Source organism: Electrophorus electricus, chromosome 3, assembly GCF_013358815.1.
Source record: "Electrophorus electricus isolate fEleEle1 chromosome 3, fEleEle1.pri, whole genome shotgun sequence".
Lineage (NCBI taxonomy): Eukaryota > Metazoa > Chordata > Actinopteri > Gymnotiformes > Gymnotidae > Electrophorus > Electrophorus electricus.
In genome coordinates, this window is record NC_049537.1 from 4,030,967 (window position 1) to 4,052,584 (window position 21,618).

At 37.6% G+C, this 21,618-nt stretch overlaps 3 protein-coding genes across 4 annotated transcripts in view; 1 reads left to right on the forward strand and 2 right to left on the reverse strand.

Annotated features, from left to right (window-relative positions):
- tmem131 (transmembrane protein 131) overlaps positions 1-12,114 on the reverse strand; it is a 35,044-nt gene extending 22,930 nt beyond the window's left edge. The window contains 3 exon segments of the mRNA XM_035524002.1: positions 731-792; positions 2,199-2,237; positions 11,952-12,114. Coding sequence (XP_035379895.1) covers positions 731-792; positions 2,199-2,237; positions 11,952-12,084 — 234 coding nt within the window. The 5' untranslated portion in view covers positions 12,085-12,114.
- A 936-nt stretch (positions 12,115-13,050) lies between these two features.
- On the forward strand, positions 13,051-18,974 carry actl6a (actin-like 6A). 2 transcript variants are annotated; one of them, XR_003410884.2, is made up of 15 exons: positions 13,051-13,228; positions 13,621-13,697; positions 13,810-13,984; positions 14,224-14,324; positions 14,433-14,530; positions 14,729-14,823; positions 15,718-15,824; positions 16,169-16,258; positions 16,377-16,438; positions 16,598-16,712; positions 16,806-16,886; positions 17,074-17,169; positions 17,620-17,706; positions 17,830-17,972; positions 18,886-18,974. XR_003410884.2 is itself a non-coding variant. In XM_027013598.2 (14 exons), exons 1-14 carry the CDS (start codon positions 13,204-13,206, stop codon positions 17,908-17,910), a joined length of 1,290 nt encoding a protein of 429 aa, XP_026869399.1. In that variant the 5' UTR covers positions 13,051-13,203; the 3' UTR covers positions 17,911-18,346. The 2 variants fall into 2 exon arrangements, 1 of the variants encoding a protein (XP_026869399.1); XM_027013598.2 differs by lacking the exon at positions 18,886-18,974 and having other exon boundaries at positions 17,830-18,346.
- Positions 18,624-20,827, reverse strand: mrpl47 (mitochondrial ribosomal protein L47). The gene is made up of 7 exons (XM_027013599.2): positions 20,693-20,827; positions 20,389-20,492; positions 20,214-20,274; positions 19,491-19,587; positions 19,199-19,329; positions 19,004-19,099; positions 18,624-18,904 (listed from the first exon to the last, which is right to left on the reverse strand). Exons 1-7 carry the CDS (start codon positions 20,821-20,823, stop codon positions 18,796-18,798), a joined length of 729 nt encoding a protein of 242 aa, XP_026869400.2. The 5' UTR covers positions 20,824-20,827; the 3' UTR covers positions 18,624-18,795.
- Between the last annotated feature and the right edge of the window lie 791 nt (positions 20,828-21,618).

A 21,618-nucleotide genomic window follows, 5' to 3' on the forward strand; every position in this document is an offset into this window, starting at 1 on the left:
GAAGAATTAGTCTTCCTAAACTATATGTGTATTAAAATACACATTTATCTGAACTATAACTGACAAGTTACACTGGATTAGATAAATGAGAATGAATTATATTGAACTTTGAAACTTTTAAGGTCCTGTCATATAGAAACCTGTAGCATCAAGACAGCTGAAACAAAGGGATCATAAAAGAAGGACAAAAAGCTATAACGATAGACCCTTAGGATCCTTTAAGGGTCAAAAACATGCACTCTGTCTGTATAAACAATTTCTGAAGTGCAAGACGATCCATTGATGAACAGAGTCAAATGTGTGTGGAAGATAGAACAACTGATCATGCTTGCCACCTAAGTTCAGCCTGATGGGGATATCAAATCCTAGGTGTGGTAAGGTTTTATATGCATTGTCAGACATATTTCTTCAAAACACCCCAAAAACAAGGAAACAAGATATAGCTCAGCTCAGTAAGCATAAGGCTTCACACAAGCGGTAAAAAGGTATGCCATCCACAAAAATGCACCATAAAAAGTTTCCTTGGTTACTCAGCCTCATTGTTAAAAGTTTAATACTTTTGTTTAGTCAGAGAGAAGAAACAAGGACAGTTTCTTCACACTGCCTAATATTTTAGGATTCTTAAAACTTTTCCATGTCTGTCTCAAATAACATAAAATATGAACTGCTGGGCAGTGTCCCTGAAAATATCTTCATCAAATGTAAATATGTGCTAACCCTCGAGGTTTACCTGCAAGAGACCCCCATCTCCGAAATGTAGTACCTCCAGGATTTTGTTTGACTGGATGAAAGCTGTGGACAAAAACAGAGCAAATTCTCATGAGGTTTAGGTATCAGCAAACAATGCCATGTACACTCATAAGAGTGTAAAGTGGCTGGGACAGCATCAAATTCAGACTCTATTAACCAGCGGGCAAAACAAGGAAAAGGGGTCCATTACAGCCATTTTTGCATCCTTCACCACCAGAGTGTACACTGAAATAACTCATCATTGAAGTCATATGAATTGTAAAGATCAGGGTTATGTCATTGTTGCCAGGTACTGAGCTTATACAAATTCATCAAACAGCTCCATATTGACAAACAATAATGTATACATAGACATACACCACTACAAAGCAAAGGAGAGCGAGTGACAAAACTGTCAGCAATTAGCAAGCCCATCTCTGCTCTTCTTCTACTTTACTTTACTTTACTTTAAATTTGCATTTAGTTTTTGACAATTTAGTGGTAGTATGCTAATTAATTTAGAAGGTGTGTCCACCATTGCTTATTGCATCACCTGATGGAAATAAACTCTCCAAGGATTTTTTTTTTTTAGCCTTAGAATTATAATGGTCAAGTCTGGGAGACTATTGAGGAAAACTGGAAATGTTGTCCATCTAAATAATGTTTTACATCCTTTCCTGAAGCAGCAAAGCTTTGGTCCAATGACTTAAAAGCTATTGGCATTTAATCACTGCTATTAATTTAGCCATTGAAAAAAACAGCACATTGCTGAGGGCAAATACGCAGCAAGTACCTGGACACCATTCCCTGACCAATAGCAAAACTATTAATTTAAGCATATAATTTATTAATTATTCAGATGCCATTGTTAAAAAAAAGAAAAAAGAAAAAAAAGAATTAAGGCACAAGAATATAAACAATCTGTAGACTGTGGGAAGCAGCAGTGTCTCAACAGCTGGGTGTAATGAAGGTGAAAATACTGCAGGAAGAAAACCATCACCGCATGCTTGTTATGAGCCTTTAAGGGAAGAAAAAATTGCATAGATGTCTACATTTTATGACCCAACAAATGGAAAAGCTAATATGGTGTAATCACTCATATTTTAATCAGGACAAAAATGACTGACATCTACAAAATCCGTAAATAAAAAGAAAAGATATTCAATCTAAAATTACCATTACAACAGCAGAAATCAGAAGCCTAGCCCTAGCAACATCTGACTAGTTAAAGACACATTCATTACACAATAAACCAAAAGAAAATTACAAATCTATATACATTGTTTAGCACCATCCCCAAATCCCAAATTACTGGGTTAAAACTGCAAGAGCCAGCTATAATCTTAACAAATTTCAGTAAGGATGTAATTTATTTTGGTGATTATTATTATTTTTTTTACATTGAATCTCCCAACCAAATATACTGCCTTGGATGGGAGAGAGATATGTGACAACTTACTGCTTCTTACCAGAAGTTGCACTTTGAAGAAACTTCCAAGAGATGAATCCTCCAACAAAATGGTACAGGGAAATATTCAGAGGTCAGCAGTTACAGAAAATAACAGAAGTATCAAAAGAAAATGATGCTCTTTTTGGAAAATGATGCTCATTTGTCTGAAAGAATGTGGGATCGTGGGAGATGATTTCAGAGGGTGACATGTCTGATTGGTGATATCTTTCAGCATGGCAATAAATCCAAATCAGTCACCCCGTTTTTGTTCCCTCATTTGGCATCACTCCATCATCATTCGTCTTTTGGTGACAGTGTAGTTTTTTTTCCCCAGTTACAGACCTCCTCAGGTGACAGATTAGTAGCCGCCAAACGTAAATTATCACGTTACCCTTACTTGTCAAACTGCCCAGTGTGTCAACGTCGTTTGTGCTCAATGTTCATTGTATTTGCTGAAGTGCATTCATTGATTTCCCCCATTTATGTCCATGTTTTGGACTGTTGTGCTGTACATTCATTGCAGTCCTGTGTACTACTGCTGTGTAGAACAATGGATCAGAAGAAATGGCATCTCATTCCAGTGTATATTAAGTATATGGAGGAATTACATTAAACCTTGCCCTACCTTTCCATTTGACCATCATGTAAAAGCCATGGGGAGTGCTTACAGCTTACATAGCTGTTAATTCAAAATATTATTTGTAGACCTACACAAGGCAGATATCAGACATCAGACAAGGATGCACAGGGTCACAGGTGCAATGTCTTACATAACACCTCTGGAACTCTGTGTTCATCTCCACAACCTACATCACATGATCTAGATCTGAGCTGAACAAGAGGTCCAAGCCGAATAGTTCTTGTTGACGGACAAGAAAGTGAATAGCAAAACAATTGGTTGGCTGAGTTAGTCACGCTATTACACACATTTCTAATTAAACTGCATAGCTAATAGTCTGTATGACATCAGAAAGTATTCAAACATATCAAAAGATATTTGACTAAGTACAATAAAAGGAATGTACCTTAATTTCTTACAGTGCTAGTTGGCTAGCTACCTTTATATCCCCACTAAACTAGACAGGCATGGGGGGGGATAACAATTAGATTTGGCCAATTTGCTCATCAATGAGTATTACAAGAAAAGTTGTAAATAAATAGATAAATACAACATTTCAACAGCATGCAGTTTTCAGCTAACAACAGTTCTAGTGTGGGGATACATTAGCTGTATCAGAGAGAAGCTACTAGCATGGGAAATATATTAACTGTTTCAGAGCAGTTACTAGCATGGGGGGCACATTAGTTGCATCAGGGAGAACTTACTAGCGTGGGGGATACGTTAGCTGTATCAGGGAGCAGTTACTAGAGTGGGGGAAACATTAGCTGTATCAGAGAGCAGTTACTAGTGTGGGGGACACAGTAGCTGTATCAGACCAGTGTATGTGAGTACAGCGTGGGTGTTGAGCAGGGAGCAAAGGATTTTGCTTTTGCAAATTAAGAAGTACCTCTTTATTTATGTATTATTAATTAGTTTATTATTAGCCTGGTACAGTATCCCTTGGCTACCTGACCTACTAACAACCCCCTCCCCTCTAACACAACATGTAATCAAAATCTGAGTTCTTTCCTTCCAGGTTCTTTGTGGCAAAGGTGAAAGATATTATTATAAAAGAGTTTAAAGAGTTTAAGGTGGCTGGGGCCTAGTAAAGAGGATATATCATTAAGAAAGATTAGTATGGGACAGAAGTGTATGCTGAAGCCCCCTGACATCTTGGCCATGACCTCTGACCTGAAACGATGGATATGAGGACAAAGTCAGAAAGCATGATAGCAATTGTCTGTTAAGGCTGGGCAATGGTGCAATTTAGAGTTACTAACATGGGTTCCACGAATGGTTTAATATTGTATTAACTGAAGCGTTGAACTGCTGGACAGTAGCAGCTGATAAGGAACTATTGCATACATTTTGCCAGTTAAGGTCACTTGGATTTTTTATAATCAGCAGTCCATTTACAACATTCTGAGAAGAAACTCAGGATGTCAGTGTTTTTCTCTCAGCCCTGGACAGCTCAAGGACCTTTCCAACCCACAGGCGTATCACATGAGAATGTCTTGGTAGCATTCTCTAAACACTGGATAAGTGTTGTTTTTTGACATGGTGGCAGCTGGTAAATGCTATTAGAGTGCAGTCTGTGAAAACTTAACTTGTAATTCACTGAACATTTTCGTTAAGACAGTATTGCTATGGTGCGAACAAAGTTAGGCAAGCTTCTTGATAATGTTAGTTAGCTACCCAAAGTCCTTCACAGAAATACAGCCTGTGTTACTTAACTCCTACACACTACAGGGTAATACATCTTAACCACAATGAATTTATAGCCATGGCTAATGAAACCTTTTCTACCAATTAGCAATTATATCAAATGCAGCTTACCAATGAGCAGTTTATTCTTGTAAACAGCTGACCTTGTTAGCAAGAGTTTGGTCTCATTAGCAGTGTGAGGGATTTTTTAAAAATTCACTATACTTGATAAAATTCCAAGCTATTCCAAGCTTGTTAACAACATTTTCAAAACGGACACAGAGCCGTTTACTCTACTGAGAGGGGTCGCAAGCATGGTGGGCAAAGTGGACCACCTGGATCATGGGGGGGGCGGTGGCGATTACATCACACTCTGGGTAATGGGACTGCCACTCCATTTCACTCTCATGCTCTGTTAGAGTAAGCACAAGTAAGCGAATGAGCTAGGTTCATAAAAAGTGCATCTAAAATGCTAACCATGCCACTAACCACTGCTGGGACTTTTAATACTTAGCTAACAAGAGACTGAACCAGGAATCAACCATATAATTTCAGAGGCAAACTGGCAATTTATCACATTTTTCATCATAACATAAAAAGGTCCAATTTATTGGACACTGTTTCCAAATGTCTCGTCTCTCCTCCCCCCCACCCGCCATGATCCTGGCCCTACAAAATTAAATTCTAGACAGTGTGCAGTCAGAATGTCTCATGCTATGTAGCACAACCTCATCTACATGACCATACTCACAGTACCAACTTTCATCAATGGCACCCAGTGAGTAAGTTTTCTTTAATTACAGATTATTTAATTACCATAAGAATGGCCTCTCTATAAAACTTAATTGTCATGTTCACTTTTATAAACACTGCACTTCTAATGCAAGTATTAGCCAGATAGCTGGTACAATTAAAGTAAACTTTGTAGTGGGACAGACAACTCATGTTGATCTCTACACACATATAGCTAGAGCAATAAATAAGACTAAATTTAAACACAGCATATAAAAGTATGGACTTCAGTTGTAAATAGTTGAAATTGCCTGAAGCAGTTTAGATGATTAAATTATTGTTTGGCCTACATTTGCAAATAATTAACTAATTGGTTGTTAATGGTTAACTATGGTTAACTCTGCTTTAGACCGGAATCTTTGTATAGCTATACACAGCATGTATTGTAGGCAAGCAATTAAGTTAACTAGTCTTTTCACTTAAGTTTACATAGCCCATAAAACACACCAAACAGCCTTTTCTCGTTTGGACTCAGACAATACTGCCAGAGGTTTATCTACATCAAGAAGAATAAATAAAGCAGAAATCTAACAATGACCCAATCCTTCTGCCTGCTTATAACACTAAGCAACAACTCCTCCCTGGCTCACTGAAAAGACAGGAGAGGGTAAACGTCTAGCTGATAACTGATTATGAGGGTTTTAGGCTCATGAATCACGACTATATTCAGCATGGGCTTTTCTAGTCAGCTCTTACCTGACATTTTTAATTCACAGCATCTTGCCCATTTCAGGCCTTTTAACTGACCCCCAAAAAGCACATTCAAATGCCTAGTTACACACATTTTCTAAAACATGACCTCCCAATGCTTTCTTTTATCTTAAGAAATTCTCTGCTGTTTATATTTTTGATTCCAAATGTAGACAGACAATCTCAAAGGATGTTAATTTATCCAGTAAATAAAATTTCACTTGATTACCTTGTCCAAAACGTGGGGAAATATATATCTTAATGCGTAATAATTGACAAACATTTTCACTTCTAATTTAAGCATGTTTTTAAAAACTCATTTAAAACTGAACAGATCTCACATCAGACACAATGAATGGTTAAAAAGAACCCATTCAAAAACCGAAAGAATTGTGAATTCTAAAGAAACTTTTACATTTTTAGAAGATCCAGACTTGGATACATAGCTCATCAAAAAAACTCTACATGGTGAAAAAAATGGAATGACACAACAAAACAAACAAACAAACAAACCACAGGTGCACAAACGCACACAGCCAAACAGACCATAAAAGCTATATCTAAAATATTGTTTATTCAGGAAATATCATGCTTGTGTGCAGAGTGCAAATGCTGTGGTAAATATGGCAAATGTTTCAGACACCAGACTCTCATCAGTGAAAGTCTGATAAAAAGGTTTCAGTCACCTGACTTTTAATTTCCAATACGTGCACTGTGCTCTTGAGCACCATGTTTGGTCAATAAACAATTTTTAATAGCTCATTTAAAAAAAATATTTGGAGTATGAGTAATTCTATTGTTTTCCCCATGTTAAGAACCCATGCCATGCCTGTTCCTGTATGGCCCCTGCTGTTGTGTTAATGCATGAGTGAGAGAGAGCCAAGTACTGCCAAGTTTGCAAAAACTACAAAGGAAAAACACTACACAAACAAAAAAAAGAGATATGCTAGCTGTTCCATCAGTAATCCAAGCCCACTGTCCAGATCTGGAGTTTAAGTATGACCAGGTCCAGTTCTGAGGTATATATATGCACAAAACAAGGGCATTTACAGTCCAAGGGCATTTACAGACCAAAGGTGTAATTCACTGAACTGAGTGAGAATATTATACAAAATGTAAGATCACAGATTTAAGAAACAAAATAATTTAACATGCATTTTTTTCCTTTTTTGTGTGTGCTGGACCATCTCTATCGCACATAATTTGACTGTAAATTGGCCTATCAAATCATCACCTTTCTTATCAACATGGAAGTGTATAGCCTAGTTGTAAAGCTTAGTCCCCCCCCCACCACATACTCTGCTGCACAGACACAAATTATGCAAACCAAATGAATCACTCAACCACCAGTTCCTTTGTGAGTGGAGAGTCTTCTTGACATCTATCTGCTTGAGAGAAGCACTACGTGAGCTGTGCTTTGTTTCAGTTGCACTTCAGGTCAGCAGTACATCCTCAGCCCCACTTTCCCCTTTACACGCTTTAAGTCAGTCTGATGCTCTTGAAATATTGCTCTTTGTGCTCAGGTTTTTTTCTTGTGCAAGGCTAACTGTAAAAGGTTCTGTAAAATATATGGGAGAAAATGCAACCAGAATTGGACAAAAAAAAGAATCATTAATAACAATTAAATTTCAAATGCTAACAAAGCTAATGATTAAATATCAAATGAATTATTCAAGAGCTGTGCATGAGAAGGACATCCACAGAAGGTTAAGGCTCCATGTTTTTCCCCCTCTATTTTCCCGTCAAATTATAAAATTCTGCTTTTCAAATAGCAGCAGCAACCCCTAAATTTAGTCACACCATCACCTGCTCACAAACGTGCATCATATACTCAAGATTCATTCAGCATTACATGAAGGTCCTTCACTATCTATAGTTCATGTGGTATACCTACACAATGGTGCCTCATCATAATTCTTGACTACTATTATCGAGCTATGGACAGCTATAGGCTGCCTGAGCACAGACAGAACCTTTGAAGGATCAGAGAGGAAATAGAGAGAAGAAGGGGGTGTGAAGGACAACTTTCCATGTTGTGACAAAACGGCGTTGCTTTGCAAGTGCCTTATAATCTTGCGTAATTTTTTGGTTCTTGAATTGAGGATCACCATTCCATAAATGAAAAGTCTCACCATTAATAATAAAATGCATAGCTTTGGGATCCAGCAGCACTGCACTCAAAGAGCAAAAAATAATTAATTTAAAAAATCTCTCTGATGGGCTAATTAAGACCAATTCTCAAACCTTGTTCTTCATATAGGCAACTACACAAAATTTAAAATTATATTAGAACTATACAGCTTTACACCGACTCTCAAACTTTCATATTAAACAGTATGACCATTTATGTAACATTCAAGACTAGCCTTTATTTTTGACCAAAATAATTTACCTTGTCATATCATGTGAATACCTGGATTAACCAACATAGTAAAAGAAAACACAACAGGAACAGCTGATATTGATCAGGAAGCTCAATGTTTATGATTGTGTGTGTTGCAATGTCCTATGGTATCAAAACTGATAAGATTACTATTGTGATTAATAAATAATACAGCCGTAAACATCTACTACAGACTACATCAAACTATACTTTGGAAAACGTATCCTACAGTCCAGATCAAATGCAAAATAAGACCTAAAGTAATAATATTCCAACACTATACTCATCAAGCAAATAGGCACAGCATGATGAATCATGATTCATGAAACAGCTATAGGGGAAAAAATTAACATTATTTACAGAAGAACAAAAACACATTTTTTTATTTGTTCTTCTCGTGCTTGTAGAGAGACTACATTTACACTAAGATGACATTCAAACACAATGCAACTGTACGTGATTACAGGTCCATTGCAAACATTTGTTTAAACAAATAGGAAAGCAGCCTATATGCAATCAGAAAGACTAGGGTGCAGAGAGTTTGTACAACTCAGCTACTCCAGAAGCAGCAGTGTAATAGCTGTGGATTCTGAACCAGTGTAGCACAAGGAAGATGCCCCAGTTCCACGCACCCAAGTAGTCTCGGGATGCAGACTTCTGATAATCTCATACAATTTGCAAACAGCTACTGTTGCTGCAGGGAACTCCGCCTCTCCAGCCCCTCTGAAGTGTTTCTTTTTCCGTGGAATATGAACACTTCCAGCTGTAAACAACTGACCTGCTTCTCTGAATGTAGTTTGCCACCCCCTCCCCTTGAACATGCACAGCATTTGCAAACTCTAGGAAAGATGGAGGCTATGCCCCATTATAATGTACATATTTTTTCATGCTTGTTCATCATTACTTGAATCATACTTTAGAAACACTAGTGCTTTAGAAGCTGTATACAAGCAGGAGAAATTAAACAAATTACTACTTAGCACATCATAGGTGGAAGCAGGACTTGTATAATCTGTCTTTAATCCTTCCCCATTTCATTCTGAAGCAATTTAAATGGTAAACCAACTCTCCTTCCCTACTAAAACAAAATGTTGAACACACACTCTGTGCGCTAAGCATGGAGAATATGAAATCAGTCATGTTTTCCCCCCTTCCTTTTGTCCTGTGTGTCAATGGAACAAAAGGGCAATATACAAAAACTTCAATTGCCAACATTATCTTGGCAATGGAACAAATATGTTACATGCACAAAATCGAAGACTGTAGCCGTTACCACCAAGATAATGGATGTTACATATCATCCAACTTAATAGATTATACCGTGGAGTGGAGTAAAACCATTTGTTGCTGCAGTTTCCTTAATGCAAGCTTCAGTCGAACCTCAAAAATAATCCAGTGAGTAACAGTGAGTGCATTCATCTTATTCAGTGCTCAGCTTGTGAAACTTTCACAAAGTTCTGCTGCTCCATTATTATGGCTGCAATATCTAATCCATCATGGTAAGTACTTGCAAGTACCCATCTGCAAAAGTTGTGAGCACATTTGGGTTGCTCTACACCTGACCTAGTAAAAGAGCCAGAGTACAAAGTATGGTAACTAACAGGGTGAGCATCCTGCAGGTTAAGATCACATGTGCTTGCTGATTTGCAGAATACTTATTTTCAGTGTCACATAGTCTAAGAGAACTGCCAGTTTGCTGTATATAATCCATCTGCTTTTAATTTCTGCAGACACCTGAATCCACAGTGGAATGGGCCAGAACTCATTTTTTCGTGCCAGTTAACAAGAAATAGCATTTGAAAACATTTGCCCAAGTGTTTGTTTGAGAAGTGTACTAACATGAGTAGGTTAACATCACCAAGGGATATCTGTCCCTTAAACACTCCTCTACAACTGCTTACCAAAAAATGTTTGCAGCCCTGAGGAAAACAGGCATAAGCTGTCCATGGTATTTGAATGCAGGCATTTCACCAACTGCACCACAGAGTTAAAGATATTCTACGCTGAGATTCCCAGCTTCACAAAACCTGCACAAATTCTGTAAGCACTCCTGTAGCTAACCCAATACATTAGTTAGAGCAAGGTGCTAACTACACCAAAGCCTTGGGTTTGATTCCCAGGGAGTACACCTAGTGTCTACTGATAAGCGTATGCAAGTCACTATGGGCGCAAAACATCTGCCAAATGCTGAAAATGCAATGTAAAGGTAAGCACCTATACCCCATCATAAGGGCATCCAACTAATAACTGATTTGCTTTGTAGCTCCAAATGCAACTTTGTCAAATAATGCAGTAACCTATGTAGTTTCCCTGCTAACAGGGGTTGACAGCGTATGGTCCTATAATGTAGTTGACCTCAGGTAAGCAGGAAAATAGCTCTGGTTTTACATTTCACCTGAGTAACATCGACATGTACTAGCTTGCAGGCAATGTTACTTTGTTGGCGTGATGATGCTTTTTCAGGAAGAAGCTTGCAAAGAATACGTTTATTTCATCAAGTTCTGATATGCAGCTAACAATGCGCTAAAACGTAATAGCACTTAGGAAATATAAACCAGCTAAGATAACTCAGTAAAAAACATAAGTCGTAGGTATATAATAAGAATAAGAAGAATTCTTATAAGAGTACACATCACGCCAGTTTATCAATTCACGAAACAATCCAAGTCTAAGATTAAATTAAAATAACGTTTTAATTTCAGAAAATCTTAAGATTTTAGCCAAGGAAACAGACCGGTCACGAGGAAATATTAATGTCTGAAGGCAAATAAAACCTCTATCATGAATATCAGTAACCTCCGCCTCATCTCCCAGATGGGTTGACATGACATGTCATTACTGACAACACAGGCCTAAACTATGCCTCAGTCTAACTCTGGTGCTTAGCTAAACCAGCTAAACTAGCTGACAGTACGAAGACTGTCGAGGTGTCAAACTGCAGCAAAACCACCCCAACACTGAAATCGGACTGGCGTGTTTAAAAGACCCAGGTTTTATAAGACAGCTTTCTCATATTGCTGCTTGTCTCCTACCGCTATCGTTAGCAAAGGAGCTGTCGACCTAAAACCTAAACTGGCAAATTAGCCTCAGCCGATGTATTAAGCAAAACGCCATTTAAATATATTCCGAAAAAAACCTTATTCAAACAATGTGCGTCAAAAAAGCGTAAACGCCTCTTAAATTGATATAACTATGCTCTCAACAAACAAGTTAATCGATTTTATGGACAAATACTAGCTAGCCAACTAGCCTAGCTTTAACTAACATGACCAAACGTATGAGTTGGCACCCATTAACTCAGCTAACGAGGTTAGCTAGCTACCCTCCAAATTATTAAGTTTTTATCATGGACACTAACCCTATTGCTTTTTCGACTTTGTAAGGAAATATTTTCAACGATTTGCTCACTAAAATACATAAAAGACGTAAAAAACATAAAAAGTTAGCGCTCCTCTAACCTAATACAGCATTCTACCTAGCTAGCTAGCTAGCTAACTTGATAGCCTGCAGTGAAGTAGCATCTAGATACATGATATATAACCCCCGAAATATCAACCCTCAAGATGCCCCCTCAACGTATAAGTAAGCCTTATAAAACTCACCTTGCTTGTTCGCCTGCGCCACGTGAATTATTGCAATAAATAAAACTCTCAAAATTCCAATACATGATAATGATAATAATGATTTTGTTCTTGGTGCCTGTGAGAAAGTCTGTACTCTATCCCTACTCGCCATGCTGCTGTTTCGGTATCACTGTATGTTAAACTAGGCGTCTGTTTGCATGCTGATATAAACAGCGCCCATCGCCGCCCAAGGGGGACACTCGGCGGACATAAGTGGTACTGGCTCCAAAGTTGATGCTGTAGTCAAATGATATGCACAATGCATGCAAGAGGAAGCATCGTACACTCCATCCGTTGGATAAGAAATAACAATTTTGCATCTACTCAGATTACCTGTTACCATGCAGCCATTCATCTGTTCTATTCATTGTCTAGAAATAATTTTGATTGTGGACCACTTTTAACACATTGGCACTGACATGACGTTACTGGTGTTGAGTGTACCAGACAGAGATGTTGCTGGTGTTTTTACTTGTGTCAGTGTAACCTCTGGGGGACCCAATAAATTTTTGATAGAGATTTTATTCCTACAATAGGACGAACTTTACCGTGGCTCTACTAGGCATAAATCTACAGAAATAGCCTAATCAATGCAGGCTTCACACATGTGGGCGTGTGTTCGAGGTAACGTTATAAGAAGGCGTATGGAAATCCTGCTTAAAGAATGCACGGACGCATTTTTGATTTCATAAGTGGACATAAGAGTGATTTTTAGCGTGTTTTTACTCTATATACAGACAGTTATGGTTAGGTTAGGATTAGAAGTAGTCCATATTTAGAATCAAAGACACACCCATCCCATCTGTAGTCTACAGACAATATTAAAGTAGCTTTATTAGTATGAATGTTAAGAGAACAATATTGCCAGACAAGCAAGAAAAATTAACAACAAAAATGACAAAAGGCAAGAATAATTACAGAATAGGCGCCAAGAATAGTGAATAAAAATAAAATAAAATAAAATAAGAGTTAGGAGCTAGCTCTCAGTTAGGAAGTAGCTTTCTTTCCAAACCAGATGGTGGCGATGATGAGGTTTTCCAGTGCGAGCCAACGTTATTGTACCACAGAAGAAGACGACTGAGCGTTTCCTTTGTTGTGATGAGTCCTCTACGTTAAAAGAGGAAAACGAAGCTACAAAGCGTGGGGCCTTGTAATAGAGTTTTTGTACAATTAACCATATTTACTAATAATTATATATATATATACACACATACAGTTGTCATCGGTTATAATGAGTGGCGGAGTGTATGGAGGGGGTAAGTTTGAAGATCGGAAATCAAATGAATGAGTGCGCCGCGTTAGGCTAGCTAGGTTGCTTGCTATCTGGAGATTTAGCTTGACTAGCTAAACTAACGAGGTTGTTTTATTTCTTTATGCGTCTGCTCAACCTTCTTCCTATTTTTCTAAAAATATAGCCGTCTATCAAATATTTTGACTGAGCTCTGCGTAGTAGATGCATTGGGCAGCTTGATCGGCTATTAGCTAGCTAGCTAGCAACCTAAAGGCGTGTGGACCGACAGTAGACCTAATGCACTACACTTGCGTTATTTAAACATACCTAACGCGGTTGTAGTGTTAGCATGGTTAGTAAATTAATTTGTCTTAACACTCAGCTGTAACGCCCCCCCTCTTTTTTTCTCTCTAAAAGATGAAGTAGGAGCCCTCGTGTTTGACATTGGATCCTACTCTGTCAGAGCCGGCTATGCAGGAGAGGATTGCCCCAAGGTATGTGTGCGCATTTTCTGCACAGAGGACAGTCTCTTGGTCCACGCATAGCTGGAATGAACTGCATAATAAATGCCTGATGTTTGTCTCATTGGAAAATGTTTGTTTGGAGGCTGATTTCCCTACTGTGATTGGAGTGACGTTGGACAGAGACGATGGTACTACTCCAATGGAAACAGATGGGGAGAAGGGCAAACAAAGTGGCACAACGTACTACATCGACACCAATCAGCTGAGGGTGCCCCGGGAAAACATGGAGGTCATGTCACCTTTAAAAAACGGCATGAGTGAGTTTTTGTTTGTTTTCTTTCTTAATTTTCTTTAATTCTTTTAGAATGTTTTTGAAAAACAACGTTTATAATTCATAAAGAAAATACTTCTTTGATTGTGAGAAACAATACACTCTTAATTTCCTGGTCATTAGTATACAAAAAAAATAAACCTTTCGATTATGCATACATTTCATCATCAGTGACTTCCTTATCTCTTTCTTCCTCCCTTGGTCTCACTCACTCACTCACTCAAGTTGAGGACTGGGACAGCTTTCAAGCCATTTTGGATCACACCTACAAAATGCACTTCAAATCTGAGCCAAGCTTGCATCCTGTACTAATGTCGGAAGCCTCGGTCTGTCCCTTGCATTGTCATGTTCCTCAACTAATTTGTTTCTGAAATCATCAATACACATGCTGCCCAATGATATGTATGAGTCATCTCTTGGTCCTTTGCTTGCAGTGGAACACACGAGCCAAGAGGGAGAAGCTGACGGAGCTCATGTTTGAGCATTATAACATTCCTGCTTTCTTCTTATGTAAAACAGCAGTCTTATCTGCGTATCCTTTATGATAAATTGCTTCGCTGGAGTATTATTTGTGTATTATTTTATATAGAGTTATTTATTAAAATGAACTGCTTTTCCCTTCAGGCCATAGTCCATCCACATGCTAAAAGTAACTGATGCGTAATAAAATATTATTAGTATGACCAAATTTGGTAGATGTGGTAGCACTCTTTAACTTGCATGATTTCAGATTTGCCAATGGGCGATCCACGGGTTTAGTGTTGGATAGTGGTGCAACACACACAACTGCTATTCCAGTGCATGATGGTTATGTCCTACAGCAAGGTAAATTGCCTTTTTGTCTCATTGTTTTAGGTTTTGACAAGTTATTAAAAATGCTTAATTTTTGGGGACTCTTGTCAAAGGTCTTTCTCACAAATGGCATATGAGAGATAAGAGCATATTTCTCATACTGATTCTAGTGCTAAGTGAATAGTATGCACCATTCCACATAAGTCTTTGCTTGATAGAATATTTGCATACTACTGCAAATATTTTAATATCTTTTACACATGGACTGATTTTATATGAAATTTTGATAGTAATTTTTGCATTTGTTTATGTATATAGTATTTTTCATACATGTTTGAAGAGATAAAGTAAATTGAAATTAGTCCATTGAAAAGAAACTGAAATGCTGACCGGCAAGTCTCAAGTTAGAAAAAAATACAATAAAAATGGGTAGGCAAAACATTATGAGAAAATAAAAATTAAAAACCAAAGAATTCAAATAAAATGGCATAAAACATGAAAATAAACAAGGACAGATCTGACAGTCGCATATTACAAATGTTTTGGCTCGCCAATGGTCTGAGTAAAAAGCACAAATGGGGTAGATCATCAGGCTGTGCCTTTCATAAGCAGCACCAAAACACTTTTGCTTGTTTTTAATTCAGTTGCCCTGTCTGCATCATGTGGTTCAAGTAACTTTTATCTTTCAGCAAATAATGTTAAATAAAAACCTTTTGTTCTTGAGTCTCCATTTATTTTCTGTACATTGTAAGACTGTTGCTGGGTTCTTGCAGAGGAAGACACCAAAAATGAGTGATAGGAGCTGAGCAGATGATCTAATAACCTCACCATACACTGGTGATTAATTCCACCTGCTTTAGACATTGCAGTGGAGATAAGGATTTAGTTATGTTGACAATGATCCCTTTATGTTTTGTGCTTTTACAGGGATTGTGAAGTCTCCACTTGCAGGTGACTTTATGAGTATGCAGTGTAGAGAACTGTTTCAAGAATTAAATGTTGAAATAATTCCTCCATACATGATTGCATCAAAGGTAAGCCATTTAAGTCAGTCTGTTTTATCATTCTGTGTCTTTTCATAGCTGAAAGGTACACTCCACAGTGTGGAAGTGGAGTGTGAGTAAAGTGGTTTGTTTGTTTGTTTATCTCATTGTCTAATCTTGCCATAACTCCTCTCCCATGTGCTTATATGGCGAGATCGGTTTGTCACCTTCATCTTATGCTGAGAGAATAGATCAGACGATTAAACCCTGAACTGTATCTTTTCACTGGTTAAACCAGTTTTGCCAAGATTATTTAACTTTAGCTTTTTATATTCATTGTTCACAACAGATCTCATATTTGTGTTGCATCTGTCAATATGGTATTATAATTTAAGGACTCAGTACGTGAAGGTGCACCAGCCAGCTGGAAGAAAAAGGAAAAACTACCTCAAGTTACACGTTCATGGCATAACTACATGTGTAATGTAAGCGTCTGGGATTATGGTTCAAGTAAACATTCATGGAGAAAATTACAGCTGCTTAACTTTGGCAATATTATAACACAAGCTCTAACAAATGCACGTGCTTTGTTGATTCTTGCAGACAGTTATTCAAGATTTTCAGGCATCTGTCTTGCAAGTTTCAGATTCACCTTATGATGAACAGTATGTCCAGTTTATCTTCTCATGCAACCATAGCAGACTGCACAAATTTCTTATTAACCTGTCTCCACTTACTTAAAAAACATGTTCATGCATTTTGAAAAGACAATAAAACCTTTGTTCACAGAGGTATAGTAGTATATCTCTAATGGTGCTTTGCAGGGTGGCTGCTCAGATGCCCACTGTTCATTATGAACTTCCTAACGGATACAACTGCGACTTTGGAGCTGAAAGACTGAAGATTCCAGAGGGGCTTTTTGACCCATCCAATGCAAAGGTGAGTACTGCTCATCAAATTCCTCTAGTATTTTTATTTCTTTTTCCATTTGGGGTTATAGTCTTACAAGTCGCCTGTCTCCACATTTCACAGGGCCTATCAGGGAACACCATGCTGGGAGTAGGCCACGTTGTGACTACAAGTGTCGGCATGTGTGATATTGACATCCGACCAGTAAGCTTTACTTATTTCAATTATACAAGGAATCCTGAATAGCTCATAAAAGGATTTTATAACTTCATAATTTACTTTTGTTGTATATTAGTTTTAAATGTATAAAGTACAGAATGCTTATGTTTGGACCATGTGGCATCAGTATAAATGCAATTGAACTGATACTGACGGCAGTGCTTTTTTTCAGGGTCTGTACGGCAGTGTAATAGTTACTGGAGGAAACACCCTCATCCAAGGATTTACAGACAGACTAAACAGAGAACTCTCTCAGAAGACTCCACCGGTTAGTGCTATTGCCTACTTTAGGAGACCATGCTTAATTGGAGATTTTAACAGAACCTTAAATAAAATGCTCCACATTATTATTAGTTTAGTTGCAGGTACTATGTAATGATTGACTGTCTGTGACCCTCAGATAACATCACCCATCAAACTCTTCTGCCAGCTACATTTAGACTCCTTTTTGTTTTAGAATCTTCTGGGGGATTTCCGTTAAAATGCATGTTCATGGATGTCTAGATCGGGCACCTTAACCAGTCAAGAATGTTGCTTTTTTTGATTTATGACAACAGATAAATGTCATCTAGAATTAACTCCAGAGCTCATTTTAGCTCACAAACCACTATGTAGATAGAGAGAAAAAATATAAAACTATTTTTTTTTTAGTGATTTCTTGTTTACTGTATGTGCCAAAACTGTAATGAATTCTTAATTAATTCTGTATACTTTACAGAGCATGCGCTTAAAGTTAATAGCCAACAATACAACTGTGGAGCGTAGGTTCAGTGCCTGGATTGGAGGTTCCATTCTGGCTTCCCTGGTGGGTACTAAGCACATTGTGTCTTAACATCATGTAGTGTACTGCAGTGTTTCCACTGATGACAGCGACAACCAGTGTGTGCTGTCTAGCAAACGCTTGATGTAATATTTTTGTCTTCTTTAGGGTACATTTCAACAAATGTGGATTTCAAAGCAGGAGTATGAGGAAGGGGGTAAACAGTGTGTTGACAGGAAATGCCCTTGACCAACCCCTCCTGTGACTGCTTGTCCTTCAATCTTCTAGAGAAGAGAGCACCACCACCTCTGGTAGTAAAAGCCTTCTTAGTGGACTCAGGAACTTAAAGGACACTTGTATTATTCCAATACAAAAAAAAAAAAAGAGTCCCGCTTTCTTATACTTGGTTTCTTGTTTTATAACTCTCTAATTGCCATGGTCTCCTGCTTTTCTACACTCAGTATTTTTATATTACATTTGGCACTTCAGCGTTTCTAACCATCTGTATTTTAGATAATTCCAAGTCTTTTGGTACATATGCAGTTGTAATCCAATTTCAAATCAGTTGCAGGACAATTACAGGAGTAAACAATACACACTGTTAGGACTGAGTTCCATGGCAAATTATCATTTAAGTTTTTAATTATTGATTGGCCGTTTTGAAAAATAAAGATTTTTGTTACAATTTTGTATGTTTTGTTCACACTTGGTTGTGAAAATGGTTGTTTATCAGCTTTGGGCATTTTAAATTTTGAAATTTAAGTTTCACACTTTTATATCAGTATGTAGTTATTGCCTTGTAAACTGAGGTGTGCAGTGTGGTCATCACTCCTAAAAATCAACTTTTAAATACAACAAACAATAACCTTTAAAAGCTTTATGAAATACATGCACAATGCTAAAACTGGCTTTTTACTGAGTTTCATTCTCAATTTTATAATAGTATAAACACAGTTATACAATTGATATTTAATATTTTATTCAGTTAAGCCCTTATCTACAATGTTTAGTCACATCTGCTTTACATGGTAAATTCACTAACAGACAACAGATCCATCCCAGCACAAAGAGCTGGTTAGAACATATGGACTATTAGCTGAACAGCAAAAGATGGTGATATTTGGCTGTAGTCATTCATATCTGTGCAGTCTTTTTAGAAAACATCGCAGACAGCTTCTTTTGATTTTGTTTCTCTTTCCTTTCTCTCCTCATTTTACTCCGCAGGTGTTTCTCAAGACTTATCCTGGAAATAGGAAGTAAGATGGAATATCTGGTGTTATACTAGACAGTGCAATTTCAGTGTTCATATACAGTGCAAGTGTTGCATTTTTTTTTACTTTACCTTGTGTAAGGGGCAACAAATAATGGTGTGTAGAAACGTTTCCTTTTGTATATCTTGTTCATGTACCAAGGAACAGGATGTTCCCTAAAACGGTACCTGAAAAAGAGAGTATAAAAGACCACAAAACTTTGCAACTGCTCTGTTCTGATCACAGAAAATTAGATCTAGGCCAGGACCAAATATAATTCTACTTACCAGAACATTTTGCCAAAAACATTTCTCCTCCATTCTCCTGGCCTCCCTTTTTCTTGCCCTGTCTGTAGTAAACGAAGAGCATCTTCTCTCTCCTTCACAACACCGTCAAGCCTCTGCATAGACCTGTTAACCTATTAAATGCATGCTATAGGTCAGATGTGAAGCAATATAAATGTGTGTAGAATTCCAGCTTGAGTAGGTTCTGGAATCATGAAATCTGAGGATATTTAACAGTTCAACTATTTAACAGCTTTTTAAAAGGGTCCGTCTGAGCTTTAAGGCATACATTTACCTTCTTGATGCGTTCTGGACTGGGCATTTGAACACACTGCCGTTTTGATTCTTGTTGAATTGTTAGTAACATGTTCTTTTCCTTTAGAAGAACATACCTGGAAAATAAAATCACCCAATCCTGACAGTGTTACATGTAAAATAAACTACCTATCTATTTAAAAGGAAAAAAAAAAAAGGAGTGTTGTGTCTGAAAAGGCCCTTCACAACAATGCACTAGTCTGACAGTTGTAGCTGTGGTTCTTAACTCTCTGGAAACATGCAACTGCACTACACAGCATCAAAAATGATTGGTCTAATAATAATAAAAAAAAGACATATACATATTTGAGCATGATAAAGAATTGTGCAGAAATCTCAAATATACTTTAGCTATGTAAACTTCAAATTAGAATGTCAACATACCTTTCTATTGCTAAATTTTATAAGTAACAAGGGGACACAAACAATGAACTACCAAACTCGTATGCAAACTTGCCACCTATTCAGCAAACCATCATTAGGCACCAATTACTTGATGACATGCCAAAAGACAACTGCATTTTAAAGGATATATAACTGTTTAGTATTCCAATGTTATAAGGACTTGTTTACTATGATAGTACACTCTTTTGGAACTCCACTATGAACATCACATCTCAGTGTTGTTTCCTGTGACAAAGACACGACTCGTTAAAGAGTCTTATATCAGAAGAAACCTGTATGTAAATAAGACAAATATTACCACAGCTTGTGCAAGTCTTCGTTGCTTTTCGACCTAAGATGTTTGGAAGTCCATGGAGCACCTATGAATGCCGCAGAAAAGAAAAGCTATTAATTTTTGTTAATATGAGCACGTCACATCGCTTATTCCACACTATTAGGCCTTTATAGTTGTCACACAACTCAATTAAGCCAACCTGATTTAACTGTTGCTTCGCCCCAATTTTCGGGCAAGTCAAAGAACTCTTCAAGGCCCCATCTGCTCGAGGACGTATGGAGAAATCGGTACTGCACAGGGCGGCTGAAACGAAAAAGATAATCATTTCGTTCAGTAATTTGGATAAAACAGTTTATTAAGTGCACAATACAGACACTTAATGACGCTAGATGCTTTCATTCATTACATTCATTGCGTTCTTAGTTTCCTGGCTTGCTAACCTTGCTAACAATAATTTGGTTAAACTGGCAATGACTGGCTTGCAGTTAAGATGGTAGTATTACCTCTGCGCACAGTAATGATAGTTTCCCAATGCCGGTGATGAATACTGAGCTTTTGTCGGCAAGGGTATTTTAACAACGCGTTGAAATTGTCTGCAAACAGCAGCAAGACGGCATGCAGTGGCTGTCGCCATCTTGAATAGCAATGTCAACGTTAACCGGGGTTGCCAGATGTATCAAACCTAAGGATCAGGCGTTCTTGTGTTGACATGGCCGTAAAGCAGATATCATCCCCTAATTACAACAGGACGTAAGTTTGAATTTACTCAGACTTTCTTGAACAAAACTGCGTTTACAAAGGTGACTGGAATTAGCCAAAAAAACCCAAACAAGTTTATTTCTTGTGCGTTAAACCTTAGCGACAAACCAGGGTTGCCAGACATATCAAACTTCAAGCTCAAGCGTTCTCAGGTTGGCCTGGCTATAATACCTACCCAAGGGTTATAACACGAAGTAAATCTTAACTCACCTAGGCTTTGTTGAACAAAACATGATTCATAAACGTGATTTAAGTTAGCCAAGTAAACTCAAGTTTATTTCTTGTGCGTTTAACCTTAGTGACAAATGACATAAATGTATTTTCTGCAGTCTTCAGCGTTTTATCAATAAAGTATATAGCCTATGTATGGCATTATATGCACTGTAGATTCCACAAATTCACTCTGGGTCCAAAACCTTGGAGTTATTTTTTGTGGCAAAGGTTTTCTTGATATTTCTGGAACCCAAACAAATTTCAATGGTTACTCGGAAGAACATATATATTTCTAAGTGTTCTTTCTTTTTCTTAACAACTAGAAAGTAACTTTATACTCAAACATCGTTTGCATGTCTTCTCATACCAGCATTTACGCATAATTTCTGACTCTTTGTGACTGCATACATATGTGAGATTTATATATTGCAATATATTAAAATCTGCCAACTTCCAA